Genomic DNA, 21591 nt, shown 5'->3' with positions numbered 1-21591 from the left:
CACACACCACAGTCTTTTCTTCCAATTTATCAACCAACCACTGACATCAATAATTATATTATATCACATTTTAAAAGAAGTGCTGCAGTGCATATAGGTGTGGATAGTTAATTATGGTAGTACTGGAGGGAGCCAGCTTTTTCAGGACACTGTTTTCTAAAGCCTGATGTGATGCTCTGCGCAGGTATGTGATTGTGTTGACTTATCTGATTGGAGATTTGCTCCAGTGCACTTGAATTTCAGGCATACAAACGCACCTGAGCAGCTATGTAATCCTGTGTTGTTATTCTAGCAGGTCTTAGCTTAACACACAGGCCCTCCAGCCTGACCTGAGCTGCATTTGTGTAACTAGGTTAATCACAGCCGGCACAGAGAACAGAGGGATGTTGGTTTTGTAAAGGTGGTGATCTGCAGTCGCTTTCCTTTCTTAGCCTTACCTGTTTATGAGCTGATTTACTTTAAAATAAGATGTATTTAAACGTCCTTTGTGATAGAATAGTCAGACTATTACATTTATCCCACGTAATTCTAAATACAGATGTCTTTTTTAAGAAACCGACATTGTCAAGACGAAGGCCAAGGGTCTTGTTGTGAAAGTCCCAGAGAAAATAGAGAGGTGTTGTTTTTCTGTCCACTGTCTCTAATAATATCTCTGTGAGTCAATGAGCAGCATGGGAGCTCATGTGTTAAAGCGCTGTGACAAGAGGCCGGGGGCCAGGGCTTCAAACGCTCGACGTTCTGCTTCATAAAGGCTTTGTCTCCTGGGATGACCCCAAATTGAGAAGCTCATCATGCTGTACAGGAAAGGCCTGAGAAATCAAAGAGCCAGGCCGGCAGAATGGCCACGAATCATTAGCGAACAGAGGAAAGACAAGGTCATTTGCTAGACAAGCTTCCTTGCCATGATGCTTCTGTCATGGAAAACTGTGTGTAACTGCAGGTTTGGTGGCTTGTCTTGTCGGTATTCAGTGTTATGATTTGGATGAGGTGTGTTTGTAGTTGAGACTTATTGAAAAATCCTTTGATATTGTTTGAAAAATACTTGGAATAAGAACTTTTTTTGCTTGCTTTTTTCTTTCTCCAAGTGCCTGGTTTTAATGACATGTTTTCCTTGTTCCCCGCAGAGCTCCATCTATACCTTTTGTGTCTGACCCCTCTGGTGACATCTTGCATTCATAATAGCTTCCTAACTCTCCTGTTGCCCTTGAACAAACACACGAGGTGGCGTGGGCCAGCTTCCGTCCATTCTCTGATAAATCAAATGCTACTTCCATTGGTGCAGATGTCTGCTGAATGGAGTAGACAGCAACCCACCGGTCTTAGAAGTGGCTGGTGGACCTCGTAAATCACTTCATAATGGATCATTTAGGAAGTCAATAAATGGACAGGGAGACCGTCTGCACAACAGGCCCTGTGCTTCACTTATCACCTAATGTGTGTCTTCCTTGGTCTTCAAGGTCAGAGGTCATCCTGGCTTTGGGATAGGACATAATCCGCTGGATTGTGTTGGTGTGGAAGTGTGTGTGTGGTGGATGTTGTCACTCCCTGAGCTTTCGGGTGTATTCATGGATTGTATTACCAGCTAAAGCGTCACATTGAGTCTGATTATTAAGAAAACATAAACGGTGAAAAAGAATGATGATAAGAAAACAACCTCTTTCTGTACAGGCCAAAGCCAATGTTTCACATCATGGATAAGTTGGTTTTATTTATTTTTTCAAATGTGAATTAATACTAATACATCGAGGCTCTTGCCCAGTGATGGTGATGTGTTTTGATGGGCTGCATAAAATGTCCGTCAGCAACCTCATGCACGCCATAAACCGTAACACCTTTCGTATTCGTGGAGAGGCTAGAGGGGGGAAATGTGAAACATGTGTTCTGTTGTTTAGGTGGATGACTCTGGCTGCTTTACCTGCCTTGTTTCTAAAAACTGTCCAAGCGAAGCTCTTCACCAGAAACGTACAGAGTTGCGGCGAATGCATCGAGGCCCTGGTAGGCCTGTCACAACAGATGTTCCAGATGCAGCTGAGTGTCAAATGATGCCTCAGGTCTCATTATCATCCATCCTCTGCCTCCTCATACTTCAGTGGCAAGTCCTTGGCACCCTGTCTCCTGGAGCCTCAGCGATCTGGGCATATAAACTGAATTGTAAGTGGACCCAAGCAAGTTGCTCTTCTCCTCTGTGTGAAATGAATGATATAAAATTGAAAAATGGCCTAAACCTGCTGAAAGCACACCAGAGTCCATTTAGGTGCATGTGTAGAAATGTAATGCATAAAATATTTTCAAATGCAGGCACCATGCTGATCAGATTGGTTTAGGTGCAGTTCATAATTATTCCTCCAGTAGGCGCAATTTCTCTGATTTGCTCACTTAGATAAAAAAAAATCACAATCATTTATTTGCTATTGCAAGGATTCAAAATATCTGTAATCTCAACAAAATGTTAATTCAGCAAAACTAAGCTTCATTATGATGCTAAACTCTAATAATAGGGAGAATATAATCTCCTGTGTTTGTTCATATTCCTAAATTTTACGGGTTCCTTCAGACTGCAGGGCAGGGTTTAAAAACAGCCTCAGGCTTTAATGTCAGGCCTACCCAGACTGATGCACACTGTGCCAGGCCTGGATATGTGGAGATAAAAAATCAGGCTCTCTTTATTGCAGTGGTGGAAAGTAACTAAGTACATTTATTCAAGTACTGTACTTAGGTACAAATTTAAGGTAGGCCCACTTGTAGCTACTTTACTTGTGTATTGACATTAAATGCTACATTTTCTGCTACATTACAATTCAGAGGCAAATACTGTACAGGACTCCACTACATTTATTTTACAACTTTACTGTTACTATACAAGTTATGATTTTACACGCAAGTAAGAATAATTAAATAAAATAGTATACAATTGTATAACACACAGGCGAAGTATTCCTGCACTGATTAATTGTAATACTTTAAACAGGTTTTGCTGACAGTGCTTTAATACTTTTACTTGACATTTTCAGTGCAGGACATGTAGGCTAATGGACTGTTTTATTACTATTTTTACTAAAAGTTAAAAAGTGGCTGTAATTGTATACTTAATATACAACCTGCTTTCTCCACCACTGCTTTATTTTACATCAGTGTTCCAATTGTAAATGAGCCAATGAATCACTGCAACACTCTTATTGTTCTACTTAACGCAGTTGTGGACCCTCAGCTGCCTGATCACAGACGTGCGTGTAATGAAACGTTTAAACCTGGTGCACCTTTTTAGCTGAGTAGCCCACATTTTCACCTAAGTAAAAGTACATCTTCGTTGAAATAAAGATCATCTGTATTAATACGAAGACCCCCCCCACCGAAAATACAACTGCAACTGCTGGTAGTTTGTGTGTTTTATGTGGTCACAGATAATTAGGTCTCGGTTATCCTTATGTAGACAGGTTCCACTCAATATTACGTGTGTGTGTGTGTGTGTGTGTGTGTGTGTTTTTGAAACCTATAATTAGTCCGAGTTTCACCTTTTGATCCCCACTTGTTACCCACGCCCAGCCCCCCACCATCCCCGGCGCTGCGGGGGGGAACGCCGTTTCTTCTCGTTGTTTCTCTCCGCTTCCTGACCGGCGGACTGTAAGCACCTGCAGCCGGCGACGGGTCACGCCAGGCGGCTTCAGACCTCCCAGACCTCCGCTCCCTGACCAGACAGCAGCACGGTTCTTATGACTCCACGTCAAAAGGTGTTTTAATGGGCTGAAGATAGACTCATAGAGATAAAGCTATAAAATGTCGAACCAAATTACATCAGCATTGTGCAATTTTGAAATGAAAAACTAGGCCTCCCTCCAGAAGGCATTTATTTAGTTATAGACTGAATGGATTTGGCACTTTTGTTTTTGTCAAACTAACTTTTCCCACAGGTTAAAAAGCTAACATAGACGTTTCAGCCTGGCTTCAAATGAATTCTCCATGTTGGCTTTTCAATGAAGTTCAGTTATAAAGTAAGCAGCGCCAATGTTTTTGTCACGGTCCAAACTGCAAAAAATTCTACAACCAATTAGTCGGCGTTTAAATGCGTGGAAACATTATTTAACCTTTGACACCTTTACAAGCCATTAAACAGTCAGAGGTCAGGCGCCCTCAGCCCCCCCCCCCCCCGCTCAATGGCAGCTGGGTTCAAGGAGAAAAAATACATTATTGAAATGAATCATCAGGTTACGTTTCCCTTCGTATCGTGACAGGCACAAATCCCAAAGTAGACGTTTTTTCCCCATCGAGATTAACCTTGACAACAAAGCATTCCTCAGAGGACTTCAAATAGGAGATGGAAATGGCTGCTCAGATAGGAGCGGGTGACATTCTTAAAATATCACACAACTGTCCCATTAAATGTGAGCAATGATGTCCTTCTGGGGAGAGGGGAAATGCAAGTGCTAGTGTTTTTCCTCGTTTGTGTGTCATGTCATGGTATTCTTACTTTATGGAAAGTTGGTGCTTGAAAACAAATTTCTGAATTAGCATTAATTAAATTATTGTTTGACCAAATGATTTGCACAATAGTATGAATTAGTAACCACTGCCCTAATGTAATTACACACATGGTTTATCAAGAGGGAAGTGTGTATAGAGATAGGAAGTATGGTCAATGACTCATTTATGTATGTATATGCTTTTTTTTTTCATAAATGTAGGTGCAGATGCAGATCTCAACATTTGAACTATAGTGCAGTCTAATGTTTAGACAGCTTCCAAGTCCTGACTCCAAATGACTGCAGGAGCAGCGGACACCTCAGTCTATTCCAACAGGGCAAATCCGGACGGAGAAAGCTGAACAATGCTATCAGTGAGGTAAGGTTTTTCTTTCTTTTGAAGCCCTTCCCCTTCAGCTGTGCAACAGCAGATGGGACTTTCAATGGAAGATTCGCACAAAGAATGTTATTTTTTTATGAATTACAAGAATTTAATGTTTATTTTACAGATACAGAACAGTCATTCTGCTTCATTTATTTACTTTGTATTGCTGCAAGTCAGTGCCATGGTACAAGCTTCTCAGAGCGGCTCAAAATGTCCAAAATGTTTCAAAATCAAATCTCGTATTTTTTTTTTTTTTTTCCTCAAACAAAAACATTTGATGTGTTTCGACACCCTCTCTGGTGAGCTCAACATGCAAACATCTCGTCTACCTAGAAGGTTGATGGACTATATAACATATGGCTTTTTTGAAAGCAATAAAAACAAGGCAAATCAAAAAGTGCATCCAACACAAAAAAAAAATCTGTTCCAGTCTGTGATCAAAGGTATTGTCTGTGTTAAGGAGAGGTCCCTCCTGTCCTCCTGTGTTTGCTGGCTCAATGTCCGACCGCTCAGGTAGGAGGGTGCCCTGATGTAGAGCTGTTGCCATTGGGGTTCAAAGGTCAAATCAGACCTTTTTTGAGGGCTCAGAGCAGATGCCCATGCTTCCCCCAGAGATGCATTTCCTTTAAATAAATACGGCAGGATTTATCCAGCAGAAAGGAGTTTCAGCCTGTAAACGCACACAGGTTACACAGGCTGTGTGAGCCATCAACAGACAGAGCTGTGTCGCCTTTCCTGCCTTTTTCCATTCCCACAGTGCTGCGTGCTGTTAGCGCCGGTGGACAGCAGTCATTATCTGGGCCCGTAGTCATAGTTAGAGGGGCCACTGGTGGCTGAGTACATGTTAGCTGTAGCTGGGTTCATGTGGTGATGGTACGTGTGTCCTCTGATACTGGGTAAAGGGTAGGGCGACGGCCTGGTCTTGGCCCCCAGGTAGTGTTCATAGGTGGTGGGGTACTTGTAAGGGTGGTGGTGCAGGGTGTCCGGCCCTATAGGGTGGGGGTCTGGCCGAAGGTCATGGGGAGGGCTCGGTCGACCACTGGTGAGCGGGACGGCATGCAGGCCTCCTGGGACGGGCAGGGCGGGGCTGAGGACCCGGGACATCAGCTGGTGAGCCGGGTCAGCGTGTATGGGCGTGCCGCTGGGGTCTCGCTCGTATTCCCGCCTACTGTCCTCTGTGGAGGGAGAGACATGAGGACAGTCAGACGCAGCCAACACGTGAATACTTTGTACCAGCAGGTTGTGTATGTTGTCCTAAAGAATGTGTGTGTTCAGTTCATGCCCTCCGCGCTGCAGTGTGTTGTGACATGTACAGGTTTTGTGTTTTTGGGGAGAGGCCAGGAACAAATACACATAGGAGCTCTCAATAAGACGCTATTATTATAAAATTCTTTCAGGTGGATTACAAGCTTTTTAAAGTCAAGGTTTAACTCTCAATTTAACAAATATTCAATTGATAAAATTATTATTATTAGTAGTAGTAAACTAATAAATAAAATCATCGTGAAGACAATCTTATTTTCATTGCAGGTTTGACTGTGTTATGAAGCTGTAAGCAGTTATATAGTAGCGTAAGAACCTCGCAGTGGATGACATTGACTGGCTGATATTTGATTTTTAATTAAAAGCCACTATTGGCATGATTCTGTAAATGCACCACTGTGCTAAAGATAAAAAAAGTAAAAAGAAACGAGTGAAATACACCAACAATTGAAAGAAAAGTATTTCTTCTGAATGTTTAACTACGTAACATGACTGTGTTTCATTTTCTGATGCCAGGCAGCAGTTTTGAAATGAAACAAAGAGCGAGGTGCAGACCTTTCTCTGTGCCGTTCTGCTGCGGGGGAGATGACATTGGGTTTCTTGTTCTGGCAAAGGCACTCATTATTGGCAGAGAGCCTGGCCTGTGATTCCTAGGCCTGGAGCGGAGAGAATGGATTCAGTTACATACTCATTTAATGAATGTCAAGGATACATTTTCTTTATTATATGTTAAACTGATGAATGCATATTTTAAGAGTTTACACTGATGTATGTAATGAGCATTAACACTTTAACGGGCCCCCAGTTTACAATGAATGAAACGTGAAGTGTTTTTACATGACTCAGATTGGCCCGTTCCATAAAATAATCGCAAATCCCTATAAACTTAAGCGTAATTGTTTCACTAAATGCTATAAAGAAAACAAGTCATTAACAGAGCTGGTTGAACTGCACTTGGAAAAAGTCGTTGTATTTGTTCCACCTTCCTGATTATTCCAGATGGACTGGGTTTACCGTAATCCAACAATTAGAGAGTCTGGTAATTTGTTACTGACAGAAAAGCAAAGATGATTGACTTTCAAACAATATCCAGTGATTTCGAAATGTGGTGGCACTCGTGCTCTTTTATGTGGCAAACTCCACCCATCTGCCACCTGTGCATAGCAAAACAAATAGCAAAACTATTTTGCAAATGCTCTTCTGCCCGGCCAGCTCTTTTGTAAAATCTGACATCATGTGGAAACATGCCAATAAGACAGTATTTTCTCTGAGTGTAAACACTCACCAGTCCTCTGGGTCACAGTCCCTGAAGCCCTTTGCAAAGGGATTGCTGGCTATCTTCAGCTGTGTGATCTGAAATCCAGAGCACAACACCAAATAAACCTCAGTGCTGCGTGCTGCAGTTATACAAAATGTCATTTCCTTTTCTATTAATCAGTGCATTCAACTTCTTTTAGAAATGACAGCAGAGGTAGACGCTGCCCTGATGGACTGAAACTGTTAGGTGTCACATTTGAGCACACTGCCGCCTTTAATAAAACATGTCAGTAAACAGTTACAGGTCTGTTGTTCAGCATCATGGTCATTCAGTGTTATTTAAAACAAGGCTGCCAGTTAATACAGAGCTTATATTGTCCTGGACTATGCTGATTTCTGAACCATCTTCACACTGACAGCTGCATAGCGTCTCATGCAGACACAACACAGCCCGATCATAAATGATTCAGAATCACTCAGACGTGCACTGCCTATATGTCTCATCTCCATCATCATCATTTTATTGTGTTCCTGCTAATTTGTATAATTTTATCTTAATTTCATGAGTCACATTAAACGCGGTAATATAACTGTAATTGTTGCTCTAATTGTAAACCAGCGCTTTAAGTGTAAAAATAATGAACACTTTGGAAAATCTGTGACAATCATTATCAAACAAAAGAATAGTTTCACAAATATCCCAATCACCAAACCGCAGCGACTCTCACACTGAATGTGGACGGAGGCTGAGGCTGACGGAAAACAGAGCAGCGAGGAGCCGCAGGGCAGAAACATTTACGCACAGAGAGCCACATCCAAGCGGCAGAGCTGCACCAAGAGCTGAGCAGCTCTCACCGTGCGCGCAGAAGGAACAAGATACTGTTTTTATGATCTGTGTCATAATCAGTAGTGAGTTAAAAAAACAAAACAACAACCTGCCAACCTGTGGTCATCATTTATGGCATTTATTTTATTTATTATGTTCAAATAGCCGTCTACTCTGTGCTTAGCCTGCTTTATGATATACGTGCTACATATGGGAATCTGGTCCCATTCCACAGATGCAAAGCTGTGTATTTCTGCAGCTTTCTCACACTGCTGTAGAAAACAGCGGCTCACCCGGTGGTTCTGGTAGGCTGTGACCGCTGTGAAGCGGGTTTCCTCAAAAACAAACGTCTTGTAATTCTCCTCTGCATATTTCTCGCTGTCCTTGCGGGGGTCCACATAAACCACATGAAACCTGGGCTGGTAGCGGTGCATGGAGTTCAGAATGATCTGTAAAATAAAGGAATAAAGAAAGGATGGATCAGCGGTCATACACAATTACTTCAACATTAAACTAAAGGTTCATAGGCCGAACTATTTTCGGTCTTATACTTTTACTGTTTGGCTGTACCGAATTAACATCTGGCAAACAAATAAATTAGGGTTACATAAAATCAAGTAAAATAAAATAAAATATCGTAAAGACTAAACGAGGTAGTTTGGTGAGTTTTACCAGTGAAAAATGATCTTATTTATCCTTCCTAATATTAAAAACCCTGTCAGTCATTTATAAGCTGCGCAGGCTATTTGCGGACAGACGGATGTTTGGTAAATGCCATTAGATGCGGAAATAAGCAGTTAAGTGCGCAGGGCCTTTTAAAACTATGACGCTCATATGAATATATATAAAGGCTGTGTGAGATTATTTATTAGGCTATCAGAATTCTTATTTAAAAATCATGACTAGAAATGATGACCATGAGGTAATTGTTTCAGGCCCTCGATGAACCCTCGATAAATCCTCATTTCCATCCTGAAGTGTTGTTTTCAGCATTTTGCTAAAATATTCCCCGACATCACGAAAAACTCTTTCTCATGTCTGATTTCACAACTGATGAAACTACACACTGAAACACTCAGAGAGGGGAAGATGGAGCGGGAAGGGCTGAAATAATTTCCAGTGGTGAAATATTCCACTTCCTTGCCGTCATTTTTGGAGTAGAGCCTGATGTGCGCCGCCATTTCTGTGGATTGAAAATAGGCTTTTGGCCACGTCTGACTATTAGTCAAAATATCAAAGTTGAATACTTTGCATCAATCAGCCTGAGGGCGAATAAAACTGCTCAAGTCCTCCTTATAATAACCCTCACAATGAGGGACTTCTTGTTGTTGCAGTTGTAGTATTTGGGACCCCTGAGTGTGTTGGTAAAACCTTCCACTGGCAGTGAAGCGGCTCTTATCTGCACCATCACGATAGTCAGTTAACCGCTGTCTATTTTTTGCTAAATTATTTGCATAGTGATCCGCGGTGTGTTGGCTGTTACACTGTCGGACCTACAGGCCACACTACACGCTGTTGTGGTCAAACCGAAGTGTTTGTTTTGCATGCACCCCCCCCACTCCCCGGTGCACACTCACATGTCCGTTGTCGTCCAGCAGGTTGTTGGTGAGTTTGAGTTTGTCAAAAGAGACGATCTGCTTCATCCACTGCGCGCCTTTAGCCGGGGAGTCCGGGTGGTAGTGGACCCTGCCCGGTGTGGCGGGGTCAGCTTTACCCGCCACCAGCCACGAAGAGCTGTGGAAAGCATACCTGCGGGATCCAGAGCAGAGAATTAGACAGGAGGTTCCGGTGGTCACTAAAATACAGGTCAACAACATCTCCGTGACGTGCCGAGACACACACACACACACACACACACACACACACACTGACACTGAGGATATATGAAAAAACAGCAGGCCTCATGATGAAAAATGTATCTGCAATGTTGCACCGACATATTTCACACACACTGGTTAATCGTGGAAATATTTATCAGTGTCTGAATATATGGAACACATTTACATTTCATACGTTTATTTGATACATTTATTCGTAATGTAGTTTTTATTTTGCTTGTGGAATTTCATAGTGCAGACCGTGGACTGTGCGCGTCAGTGAAAACCTCCTAACCAGTGGGCTACACTGTTTCACAGCCCCACAGTGGCAGATGTGTGTTTCAGTCTGAAGATGTCCACAAAGTTACCTGTAACGTTTGTCGTCTACAGGCAGGAAGTCCATCAGGAGCATGTAGTCTGCCATGGGATCCATCCCAAATATTTTCACTTGGAAAGTTGGAAACATTCTCCTGGCAAAGAAAAAAACAACAACAAAAAAAAAAAAAACACGGGGCGACTGTTAAATCCAGGCTTTAAATGGCTGCTACTGCTGCTTGTAGGGTGCACATTTTGTTTTTATGTCCTACTTTTTAAAACTGGATCATCAGTGTGTTCATCTGTTTGAATTAGGCCATTTGGAATTCGTCAGAGGAGCCAACGAATTATTTGCCAAAAGTAGTCTTTAAAAAAACATGATGTTTGCACTTTGCAGAGAGACATGCAGCTCCAGGCCCACGGTGCTGAATTTGGCCCGAGCTGGAGGCTACGAGAAGACGGAGGCTTCAAACTATTGGAAATGACGTGATTCCGTCCGTGCGTAACCAGATAAAACTCCGTCTGATCTGAATGGAGCTCTCGGTTTGTTGTCTTTTAACTCAGCGTTTGTAACTTCTGGCAAAACGCTTTAACTTCTCTTCTGTGCCTTTGATGAATTCCAGACACACGAAGGCCTACACACGTAGTGGAAGGACACACACACACACACACACACACACACACACACACACACACGGACGTTATCTGGGTCTGAGAGGTGGTGCTCCTCTTTTTTTATTCTCAGGACCGAGAGGGGGAAATGGAAAATATCCAGAATTATAGGCTATTTGTATGAAAACACCAGGCTCCAGCGGGGAGCATGTAGAGGCGGTCCTCTCTGCACGCTGACACTACACTACCAACGACCTTTATGAACTGAATAACGATCATTTCTCTGATTATATCTGAGAAAGTCGCCGCTGGAAGTTCCAGCCTCTCAGATGCAGCGGCCCGGCTCCCTCCACCTCGCCCAGGTTAGGTTACTGTGTGCCGGGCAGATCCATATCCCCCAACAACACCAGCTGAAAGTTGAGTAATCTGCCGAGTCAGTGAAAGGGATCCTAAAAATCAACGCTCAATTAACGTCAGTGTTGTGGCTAGGTGAGGCTGGAGGAGCTTTTAAAGTGCTCCGCTGCAGATCCCCTTTCTCCTGTCAGGCACCGCGGGAAACTCAAGCCTAACTTTCGGGATTACATCAATTATCTCACGGCTCTTTATATTAATATAATACAGAAATGCTTGGACACGGCTGTGTTTAGTGCATGCTGGCTGAAAATAATAAATATACTGAGGATTAGTGAAACATTTTATGGGCTCTCCGCAAGGGTCAGAGGTCAGCGCTGGTAGGATCTGTGTGCCTATAAGGATCCAAGCAGGGCGACACAAGCGGGATAAAGTAGCCTATAAATTCTGCAATAAAAGATCTGAGTCATCTCAAATTGGAAATTAATCAGCTCTCTTTCAATGACCGTTTACTGTTTTTTAAATGATTAATAACCAAATAAAAACAGATAGTAGTGCATCGATAGGCCGCGATTTATCTAACAAAAACGGGCTTTTGTGAGACTGAAGCAGTGATGAGTAAACCAGTCGTGAGGCTCGAGTAACAACAACGTCCTAATCAGTTAGTACACGATCTGATGCGCGTCCACGCGTGTAAAGACTCCCAGATTTAAGGCCCTAATGTTCTCTGTAATGTTCTAATGTTCTCTGTAATGTTCTAATGTTCTCTGTAACGGCGCTGTGTATAAAACTGAGAGTGACGCTGAAGAAAAGCAGCCGACTCTCGCAGTGATCCTTATTGAATCTATTATATGCAGCAGGATCACATCAGCGTGGTGTTTACAGCTGGCGCACACACACACACACACACACACACACACACACACACACACACACGTCTCCTCGCGTTTTGACCTCCTCATTAACGGCTCTTAAAGACCTGCAGGCCTCAGCTGTTCACCTGCACTGCTTCACTCTGCATGTATTCTCTCTGAGCTTCGGTCAGTGTTTTCATTTAATCCACTCGGCCTGGTTTCAGTCGACTCTTTTATAATAAATAAATCAAGCAGGCTGGACCCACAAAGAGAGGAAAAGAACAGCTGAACAGTGAAAAAAGTTCGTTATAGGCTAAACTCCAGAGGAAAAGGAGATTTTTTTTAAATTAAACTGCTTTACCTTCATTTGATTTGCTGTAATCATAGTTTTTATATTTTCAAATAAAAAGACTAATTCCAGCTAGGCCTGTATGTGCCGCATTTGTGATTTGCGGCATCAGCATAAATGCTCAGAATTAAAAAGAAAAACACTCAAATTTCAAAGATGAAAGTTGCTCTTCCTAAGGGATATGGAGTCATATCAGCCGATATGTCACAATGGCAGAAGCCTGCTGTGTGTTATTTCTCCAGCTCACCTGCCAGCCTTGGTCACGATCATCTCCGTGCCCAGCTGATTAAACTCGTCCCACAAAGCTTTCATCTCCAGCTGGACGTTAATGTTGGCCACTTTCGGGTTCTTCTTCACGATCGTTTTGCTGTTCGGTGTGGAGCTGGAGGACGACGACGAGCAGTTGGGAGTCCCGTTGTCGCTCGGCGGGGCCTGGCCCGGGTTAGACCCCGGGTAGTTGTAGTTGTGCTGGGCGGCCGGGCACGGCTCGAAGTGGGACTCATGTTGGCTGTAGGGGTCCCCGGGGGACGGAGAGAGGTGGTAGCCCCCCGGCGTGTTGAGGCTGCTCAGGCTGCTCGTCGTGAAGGCTGCAACATCGCAAAAATGGGACAGCTGCGTCAGCCACGGACTGGATATGGCTGAAATCATCCCAAAAAACTGGATTTACTAAATATGCCTTGTACTGTTAGTCGGTTATGAGAAAGAGAGTGAACACAGAAGCAGGATTCAGTGAGCTCCGAATGAAGATGTCAGGCACATATGCACCCCTTTCGGTTTAAAAGTTTCCGTCTCGGCTGTTGGTTAATCCCTGAGGTTGCATCCACTGCCAGCATACTACAGTCTGCCTGAGCTAAAATAGCATACTTCCGAATAATGCCGAAATGTTTCGATTAAAAAAAAAAAAAAGCTGCGTCGAATCTCTCAGCTACTGACACAAACGAGCGTCGAGTGCGTGTGAATGCGCTTTGGGTCGATTGCGCTCCGAGCGGCCCCTGTTGTGCGCTGCTGCTGTGTGTTCCACCGCAACCCCGTCTCCTCTCTTATCTGACGCAGAGGGCCTCCCCTTTGCGATAAAACCGGTTCTTATTTCTATTTAGATAAGGAACTGCAGGTAATGTGCCTTTTCCTCGCCTTGGGACGAGACTGATTGACAGAGAAGTGCGCCCCTTTTTAATGGGCTTTCCGGCACCCATTTAACTTTTGGATAAGGGTATCGCCCACATCAGCCCCGTTAACAAACAATAGAGGAGCTGACCGGCGGAGCGCGGCGTGAACGGGTTACAAGGTAAACACCCGCTGATTTGCATGAACAAACAAACAAACAGGCAGCAGGTGACTATTGCTTTCTGGTTATTGGACAAATAGATGTAGGAATTGACATACTCCCCTCTCCGAGCTGGATACGCTTATTATGGTCTGTTTTTACCATTAGACGCAGGGGACCCGTGTAAATCCTCCTCCTCCCGGTTTCATTGTCAATGTATGTGATCCTGTCCACGAATTAAAGTTGACTCTTTGTGCAACACTTTGGCGTTTTGGAATAGGAAACTTTTTTTCCCCTCCACTCTGGCTGCTTTGTGTGCAGACCTCTCCTCCCTGATAGTGATTTCTAGGATTAATCTGCATTATTTTTAATAGAAGGCCAGCTGTGCCAGAATTTATTTTTACACTAATTTCATCCCTGCATTTAACAAAACGCACGCATGTGGGGTTTTACGCATTGACTTTAGTTGAATTTATTATTTTTATTTTGAAAATGCCGATTAAACGAGCTGATGCAAGTGTGTTATGTAATTTCGAGTGAGATGTGTACATGCTACAGCAGCTCTATGGGCATCAACAAACAGATTTACCTTCCATTTCCCGGGTCACAGTGCTGTAGTGCATTTTAAAGAAACTGTGGTTGTGCAGGTCTGGCTTGTCTAGGCCGGTGCTCTGTTTGTCAAACGCTGCGTTTCCTGCTTGCTCTGCAGCCGAAATCAGAGAGGCAATACTGAAAGCATTTGCCTTTGGAGAGAGGGGACCGCCGTCGTCCATAGGCAAGGGATCGATTTGGGAAAAGCCGTCTCTCCTCCTCCTCCTCCTCCGCTTTCCAACCGCACAGAAAGCAGGAGAAGGCTGCGCACAATGGAGAGGAACATGCGCCAAAATGGGGTTTTTCACATTCCGCCACCGGCGCTCGGTGTGTGCGAGAGTCTGGAGCAGGCTGCTCTTATTAAAGTATTCCCACGGCTACCGTGAAGACGCGAAAAGTTCCCCGGTGCTCTGATTCATCTGATGAACATCTGAACAAGTCCTGGTGTCAAAACATAGTTCATCCGCAGTGAAGAGAGAGAGAGCTTCCCCTGTTTCTCCTCCGGTCTGTGGCGGGGTGGTGTCATCTGAGTCCTGCCTTGAGGAGAAGCTACCACTGCTGCGAGAATGTCAAAAGTGAGCAAGATCCACGCCTCCCCTGCACCAGCAGGAAAAAGTGTCTGCGCTCTGCACTGGATGTTTTATTTCAATAAGACCTTGTCAGTCATTTGAATTCAACTCCAACGTCACTGCAATGTCAGGCTCCGGAGTGCGCCTCTTTTCCAGTAAATTACCGCACTATATATGCGTGTGTATATTTTATCAGTCCAAGCCCAGACAGAGCTGCTCCGGAGCATCAGGGGCTGCAATGCAAAAAAAAAAAAAAAAAAAAAAAAAAAAAGTCCAAATGCAGTTTTTCTTCAACAAGGTTGCAACAGATTATTATTATTACCAAGAACAGAAACTGATTTTAATTCCACATTGATATTAAATAATTGGGAGGCGGCAGATATTTCACTTTATCTAAGAGATGTCACTCATGGGTGCCACTATTTATATAGGGGGTTGTTTTACGCATCCACACAAACCCCATTTATTATTCCAGCCTTCTGAGCCCACTGTCCCAAAGGCAGCATGGTACAAATACCTGAATTTCACGCACATTTATCTCTGATTTACGCACAAACCCCTCACCTCTTACATCACAGGCGACCTTGTTACACGCAGGCAAACAGGCATTTTTTTTTTACTGAGCACAACTCCAGCCAGTAAACAGAATAAACAGACGTGGCATGTGAGGCCGGGGCTGGACTTGACCTCTCCGCCCTGCGCCTCCAGTGTCGCCCTGTTGGCTCTCATCTTATCGAGGTTCAGCTTTAATGTGCGGCGACCAGAGGTGTGTTTTGTCGGAGCTGCAGCGATGGTGACCGGATAGAGTCTCATTTACACCGGAGTCCGTGAATTAAGTGTGAAGGCAGCAGCGGGGGTCTAATGGGATAAAGCAGTTAGAGGATTAGTCCTGTTTGTTTTGGATGTTTCTCCACGGGAGGGAGGGAGCATAAATAAAACACTGCAATATGTTGTTTAGGGCAAATATTTAGATAGATGGATAGATAGATAGATAGATAGATAGATAGATAGATAGATAGATAGATAGAAGCACTCTGTTTATTCATAAACTGATTACTCTATAAAAGAAATCAGGCATGGTGAAGTGACACCCAGTGTAAACCATGGCCCGGGTGATGTGTTCCTCCCAGTGTGTGCCGGCCTGTTTTATCAGATATGATGCCATCGACACCGACTCACTTCATCATTGCCAAGTCGGAAGCCTCCTTCGTAAATACTCAGGTGATAACAGACAAAATACAGGAGCAGATCAAAATGGGAAGAGTCTGTGTTGGAATTCGCTCGCAGGCCTCAGCAGCGGCCCAGCTGCGCAGTGGTCTGAATTAGAGGTGAAGTTTGAGCGGGAAAAGGCTGTGGAACAAAAAGCCACATTTGATTTCAGGCAGGAAAATATCAAGTGGAGGAAGTGGCAGGGCCAGAATTTAAATCGAAAGCCTACAACAAAAGAAGGTGCCAGCCCGTGTAAAGTACACACTGTAAAATGAGACAGTCAAGCTCCTCAGGAATAGAAATGTAATAGATTTCAGCGCATAGAAGTGCGACAGCGACGAATCACGCAGAGAAACTGTCTCTGCAGCTGAGCGAAACACCGGGAGGCTCACATTTAGGCTAGATGAAAATACAATCATGTTAACGCTGCATATTTGAATTGCTTATTTACAACCTCACTATCATAGTGATTTCGTTCCAATCTGGTGACATAGAGATTTATTGTGGTTTTCATCGCTCATCTTTGACTTGGATTGAAATGGCTGCGCTCTGTGGAAGGCCAGCAGCCGTGGACGGAGTCCTGAAGAGTGTGGCTCTTTGGATCCAAACCTGACACCAAGCAGACAAAGTGAGCAGAGTGTGTGAGCAGCCCTCAGCCCTGAACACCCCTCTGTTCACCGACTGATGGATTCACAGTCGCATCCCCCTGTAGCTGCCCCGTCAGTGCAAAACCCGGCCACCGTGTGTTTCTCTGTTTTTCTAGAATAATTAAGATAATTATTTACACTGAGGCCACTGTGGAAATTTGACACTTTTAATGAGTGGAAGAAAGTACGGATATGATTTGGACCTCTCCGGCCGTCATATTGTCCGTAGAGAGGGACAGAGCCGAGGACTCGGTCATCACTGAACCTCCATCTGTTTAAATGGAATGAAACTCCGCATTTTGGTGGGAATTTTCCGGGCGAGCATCCTTGATAAAAGTAACAAATAGATAAAACACTCGAGGCCACAGGCGCTTGAATTGTCTGTGTGGGAACCCGCGCCTGCCCCGCTGACGTGGAGTGGTCTAACGTCGGTTGCGACGTTTTATTTCGTTGTTTAATGAAGTTAATAAATGCATCCGCAGGTTCACTTTACATTTACTGCATTTTACATCTGACACGATGAAGCTGAAAATAGGATGCACTCTGTTTTTACAGCTTCTATTTATTCATTTATTAGAAATGATTTAAGTGGGTTTTTGTGTTTGTTTGTTTTTGTTTTTTAAACTTTTTAAATTTTTAAATGATTTTACACAGGGAAATAGAAGCTACCCGTTCTGATTTTCAGTTTTTGAATGTGTAGCCTGTGATCCCTGAGGCAGTGCTCTTGTTTCTGCACAGCACAGTGAGACTCTGTGTGACGCTGACAGGCAACTGCACAAACGTGACAGGGGCCAACCAGGAGACCCCCGTGTCATTTGACATGAGCCTTTACGCACTGGAATAATAATAATAATAATAATAATAATAACAACAATAATAATAACAAGAACAACAACAACAACAATAATAATAATAATAATAATAATAACAACAATAATGATAATAATAATAATAATAATAATAATAAGTGCGTAAAGGCTTTTCAATAAGAACACTGCAAACACATTGTGACTCTGTCTCAGTGGTTTGGTGCATTACACACATCCACATGTTGGTGGTTTTCTTCCTGTTGTCTTTTGCAGGAGTCTCTTGCTGTAGGAGCGGCCTGTGTGATCCTGTGTGTCCTGTTGTGGTAACACGACAAATCACCAAAACCAAAAAAACAAAAAAACAAAACTCCCGCCCTGGCATCGTTAAATGGAACAGATCTTGTAAACGCCAGGGCCCGGCGGCTGGTGGTTGGTGTTCTTATCAAACAGACATGTGATGAGGTCATCGGTAATGTGGAAGGACCTGTTGTGTGTGCGCTCTCTTCCTCGCCTCTCCTTCTCTCCCCCCCGGATGCACAATAAAACAACATAAAACGTCCTTTCATGTCTTTACGCTTGTGCTGCGGAGATGTTTTTTCTCCAGTCTTTAATTTAATGAGCCACAATTATTAATGACACGCTCCCATCATTTCACAGATAATAAATCACAAGTTATTCCCGGTGATTTTCACGTTCAGGCTGCGTGAGCGGAGCTGTGGGGACCGAGGCGGCGCACTCCAAGTATAAAACCCTATCCTGTCTAAATATTGGTCCAAATCCCTGAATATGGAGGAGAGGAAGTGAGCAGTTGACCGCTGACAGCAGAGGGCCCGGGGTGTCCCCTCTCTCCGCGGGGCCTGAGGAAACGCACGGAGAGAGGCAGGTATGCAGGAGGAAATACTGAAAAAGGCGCCTCAGCTATCTACAGGACCTCCGGTGCCCATTATAAGAAGAAAACTAGCGAGAAACATATGAATAATAATAAAATATTTTCAGAGGAAAACTGAAGTTAAAAGCCGCGGTCCTTAAATAAGACATCACTTAACAGTGAATTTACACCTCATAAATGAACTTTCATGGATAAACAGAAACAGGGAAATTTGGAAATTTTAAAATGATTTTTATTTTTATTTTTTTGTAGTTTATTCATTGTTTATTAATGAATAAACTAGCCTACCTCCATGGATGTATTTATGAACGTAGGCTAATTAATGAAAAGGCCTGTGCTAATATTCCTACAGGGAACTCTGGTGCGCAGTTGTGAACTCAACAGGCCTTTAAATTAATACCAAGACTATTTAGTTATAATAGGCTCTTGCAGTTTTGCTGTTAGCCTACATCACTGCCGGCTCTGTCCCTCTAATTCATTCTAATTGAATCACGTTATCATCGGATGAGTGGAGGATACAGTGAACTGGAGGCTGGTATATGGATCTTTTGACTGCTAAAAGTGCTAAAAATGAATGTGCAGTCCTGCAGGTGCAAGCTGTCTCCTGTCTTACAGCACCAGTAGTGGCTCTGGTTTTGTCGCTTGACTAAATGTGTGTATGCCTTCATTCACTGCGTCGGTTAAAAATGTCCACCTCCTTTCCCGGAATGAGACGTCCACATCAGCGCAAATACGAAGTGGTGTTTTTCATTAAAAACGTCCAAACATTTTACCCGGTGATGAATGTGACGGATGCTTGTCCGATGTCTGTCATTATTTATTTTTCCTTATTTGTAATTTCATCTCTATCATCTGTCACTGAGCGGTTAGTTGGATATTTGGAAGACTTTTTCCGTGGCTTTGTTTGGTTGCCATGATGAATAAAAAAAAAAAAAAGAAAAAAAAAGAAAAGTCGGTTTGTGTCTAAAAATGTGTCTAATATACACAAAGACATTATTACGGTGTAAACTTTTTGCAGCAGGGTAGGTTGTAAACACTGACAGTCGTGTGTGCTCACATTGTGCCACAGGTGTTTGCAGATCTACAGCGTCCTTCAATGGGCCTTCGCTCATGCGTAAAGGTGACTACAGCTCAGTAATCCTCTAGTCACTTTCAGTAGATACAGTAATAATACAAATATCACTGCACCCAACCTGGATATGATTTAGTGTGAATTATATTTTATAACTGGGAGATTTAGTGGACTCCTGTTTTAGTCTACAACTTTAAAGGTCATTGTACCTCCTCCTAGATATTACAGAGAATTCCTATTTTTGTCAACAACAAAAAAAAAAAAAAAAAAAAGAAGAAAGAAAAGGGGGGAAAATGAGTCAAAACACATTTCCTTGTTGGCATATAAATGTGGTTTTCCTGCTCAGCCTTGTTCTCTTTGTATTTTGGGGTCATCATAAAAGGACATGTGCATAAAAACACAATGGACATGAACACAATGGTTGACCAAAGGTGAAAATGATGATTCCCTGGTGTCTGTCCCAGGCAAATTCCAACATATATTCCCACACACTTTAATAAAACACGGAAAAACAGGGTGTAGGCTTCAGCTTTAGATATTATTATGTAAAAACGTCAGCGGCTGCATGTTAATGCTTCAGAAACAACCCTACTGTATCCCATAATGTAATGTCATACTTTTAGATTACATCACATAAAATTTTGAAAAACGTCTTTCTGTAAAATTTGTTTATGAAAATATAGTTTAGTCTGATTCAGTTGGTTTATACAGTATAGTAAAATATCTGTTATTTGCTTCCTAATCTTTTGGATTCTGAGGTTTATTGGTTGTTCAAGCAGCCATGCAGAAATAAAAAGAGTCACATAGTGAAAAGCACAGTTTTCACTTACTCCCTCCCCCTTTGCAGTTGCCTGGGAAGATGTGTGCCACCGCTATCTGTTTATTTTGGAAGGGAAGGTCCTTTCTCCACATGTCTTCTCAGAGTTAACGAATGGGCCTGACAGCTGCCAACTGTGCCCTTCAGCAGGCTGTGAGCGACCTGGTCGATGCAGGCCGGCCTCGACTCTCTGCTCTCTGCAGCCACACCACACCTGAAGCAACACTGTAAAGAAGAAAGGGCTGAACAGTCAGTTATCGTCCAACTACTGTAAGATACAGTCTAACATATGGTAGCATAGGAAAATGCCCAACGGGCGCCAGGACAGAGAAATGTCAATGTATGTGTGTGTGTACAGAGTGTGTGGTACTGTTGTGTTCTGAATATTCCTGTAAGAGTTGTTATCAGTTGAATTTCTCATGGAGAGACCGAGAGAGAGCGAAAAACAGTGTGGAATGTCTGTGTAGGACATAGGACGGTTGGGGTAGGGGGGTGGGGTGGGGTAGGGGGTTGCTTGGAGTCAGATCCCTTTTCAAAATCACTTCTTCTCTTTCCCTCCTGTCTTTGTTTTAAAACTGGGAAGCTTTTAGCTTTTGAAAAGTATCCTTTTCCTATCTGTTGCACGGCCGCCCCAGTCGTCATCACCTCGCCTCTTCCCGCAGCCCTATTGGAGCACCGGTAAATAGCTGGCATTCCTGCCACAAAGAACCGATGATGTGGGCCCGGGGCCTCCGTGATCTCCCCAAATTAATTAAGGCCTTTCTTCTCTCTGAGCAGGATCTGCTGCCTTTGTCTCTCTAATACGTCTTAAGCCCGGTATTAAATGCAAGGGCAGAGTCTACGCTCATTATAAATCTGTCACTGCCTGCTTTGCTCTTCTCGGCCTGGCCTGTGATCCTAAATAGGCTTCAGTGTAGCAGAGAAGCCATCCTCCAGCCTGGCTCTCGCCCCTTGCCTCCTCCTTATCTGCCACCCCTCCCTACTCCCCACTGGCTTGGTATTTATTTGAATATGAGAAGGCCTGCTTGTTGTTTCTGGCAGAGGGGGCTCAAGACTGAGACCCCCTTCCCACCGCGACCAGCACATAATGCCCCTCAGCTCCCCCAACTTCTTCCATCCCTCCATCCCCAGGTCACTCTCTCCATCTGCCCTCCCTCAGCCGCCCTGGTTTGTTCACTCTTCCCCGGCCTCTGCTGCTTTCGTGAACTTGAACCACAGACCTCTAGTCAAAGGCCACT

At 43.6% G+C, this 21591-nt stretch overlaps 1 protein-coding gene and 1 long non-coding RNA gene across 9 annotated transcripts in view; one reads left to right on the top strand and one right to left on the bottom strand.

Moving 5' to 3' along the window:
- Positions 1-3549: 3549 nt before the first annotated feature.
- The window catches only part of LOC139623681 (uncharacterized), a 40168-nt gene continuing 22126 nt past the window's right edge, over positions 3550-21591 (top strand). For 2 of the 7 annotated variants that reach the window (XR_011691574.1, XR_011691575.1), the window contains exons 1-2: positions 3550-3728; positions 4680-4836. This is a non-coding gene — a long non-coding RNA (uncharacterized lncRNA). The other 5 variants (XR_011691578.1, XR_011691576.1, XR_011691577.1 and 2 more) reach the window with 5 other exon arrangements.
- tbx1 (T-box transcription factor 1) lies at positions 4927-15157 on the bottom strand. 2 transcript variants are annotated; one of them, XM_071482086.1, is made up of 8 exons: positions 14340-15157; positions 12734-13124; positions 10374-10475; positions 9766-9937; positions 8482-8637; positions 7391-7458; positions 6661-6761; positions 4927-6017 (listed from the first exon to the last, which is right to left on the bottom strand). In XM_071482086.1, the coding sequence occupies exons 1-8, from the start codon at positions 14521-14523 to the stop codon at positions 5635-5637; spliced, it is 1557 nt and encodes a 518-aa protein (XP_071338187.1). In that variant the 5' UTR covers positions 14524-15157; the 3' UTR covers positions 4927-5634. The 2 variants fall into 2 exon arrangements, with proteins under 2 accessions (XP_071338187.1, XP_071338188.1); XM_071482087.1 differs by having other exon boundaries at positions 12734-13073; positions 14340-15152.

This window comes from Trachinotus anak, unplaced genomic scaffold, assembly GCF_046630095.1.
Source record: "Trachinotus anak isolate AG129_WGS33_773 ecotype Australia unplaced genomic scaffold, CSIRO_AGI_Tana_v1 ptg000008l, whole genome shotgun sequence".
Classification (NCBI taxonomy): Eukaryota; Metazoa; Chordata; class Actinopteri; order Carangiformes; family Carangidae; genus Trachinotus; species Trachinotus anak.
Note: the sequence above shows the minus strand (reverse complement) of the source record. Positions and strands in the feature narration are given on the sequence as shown.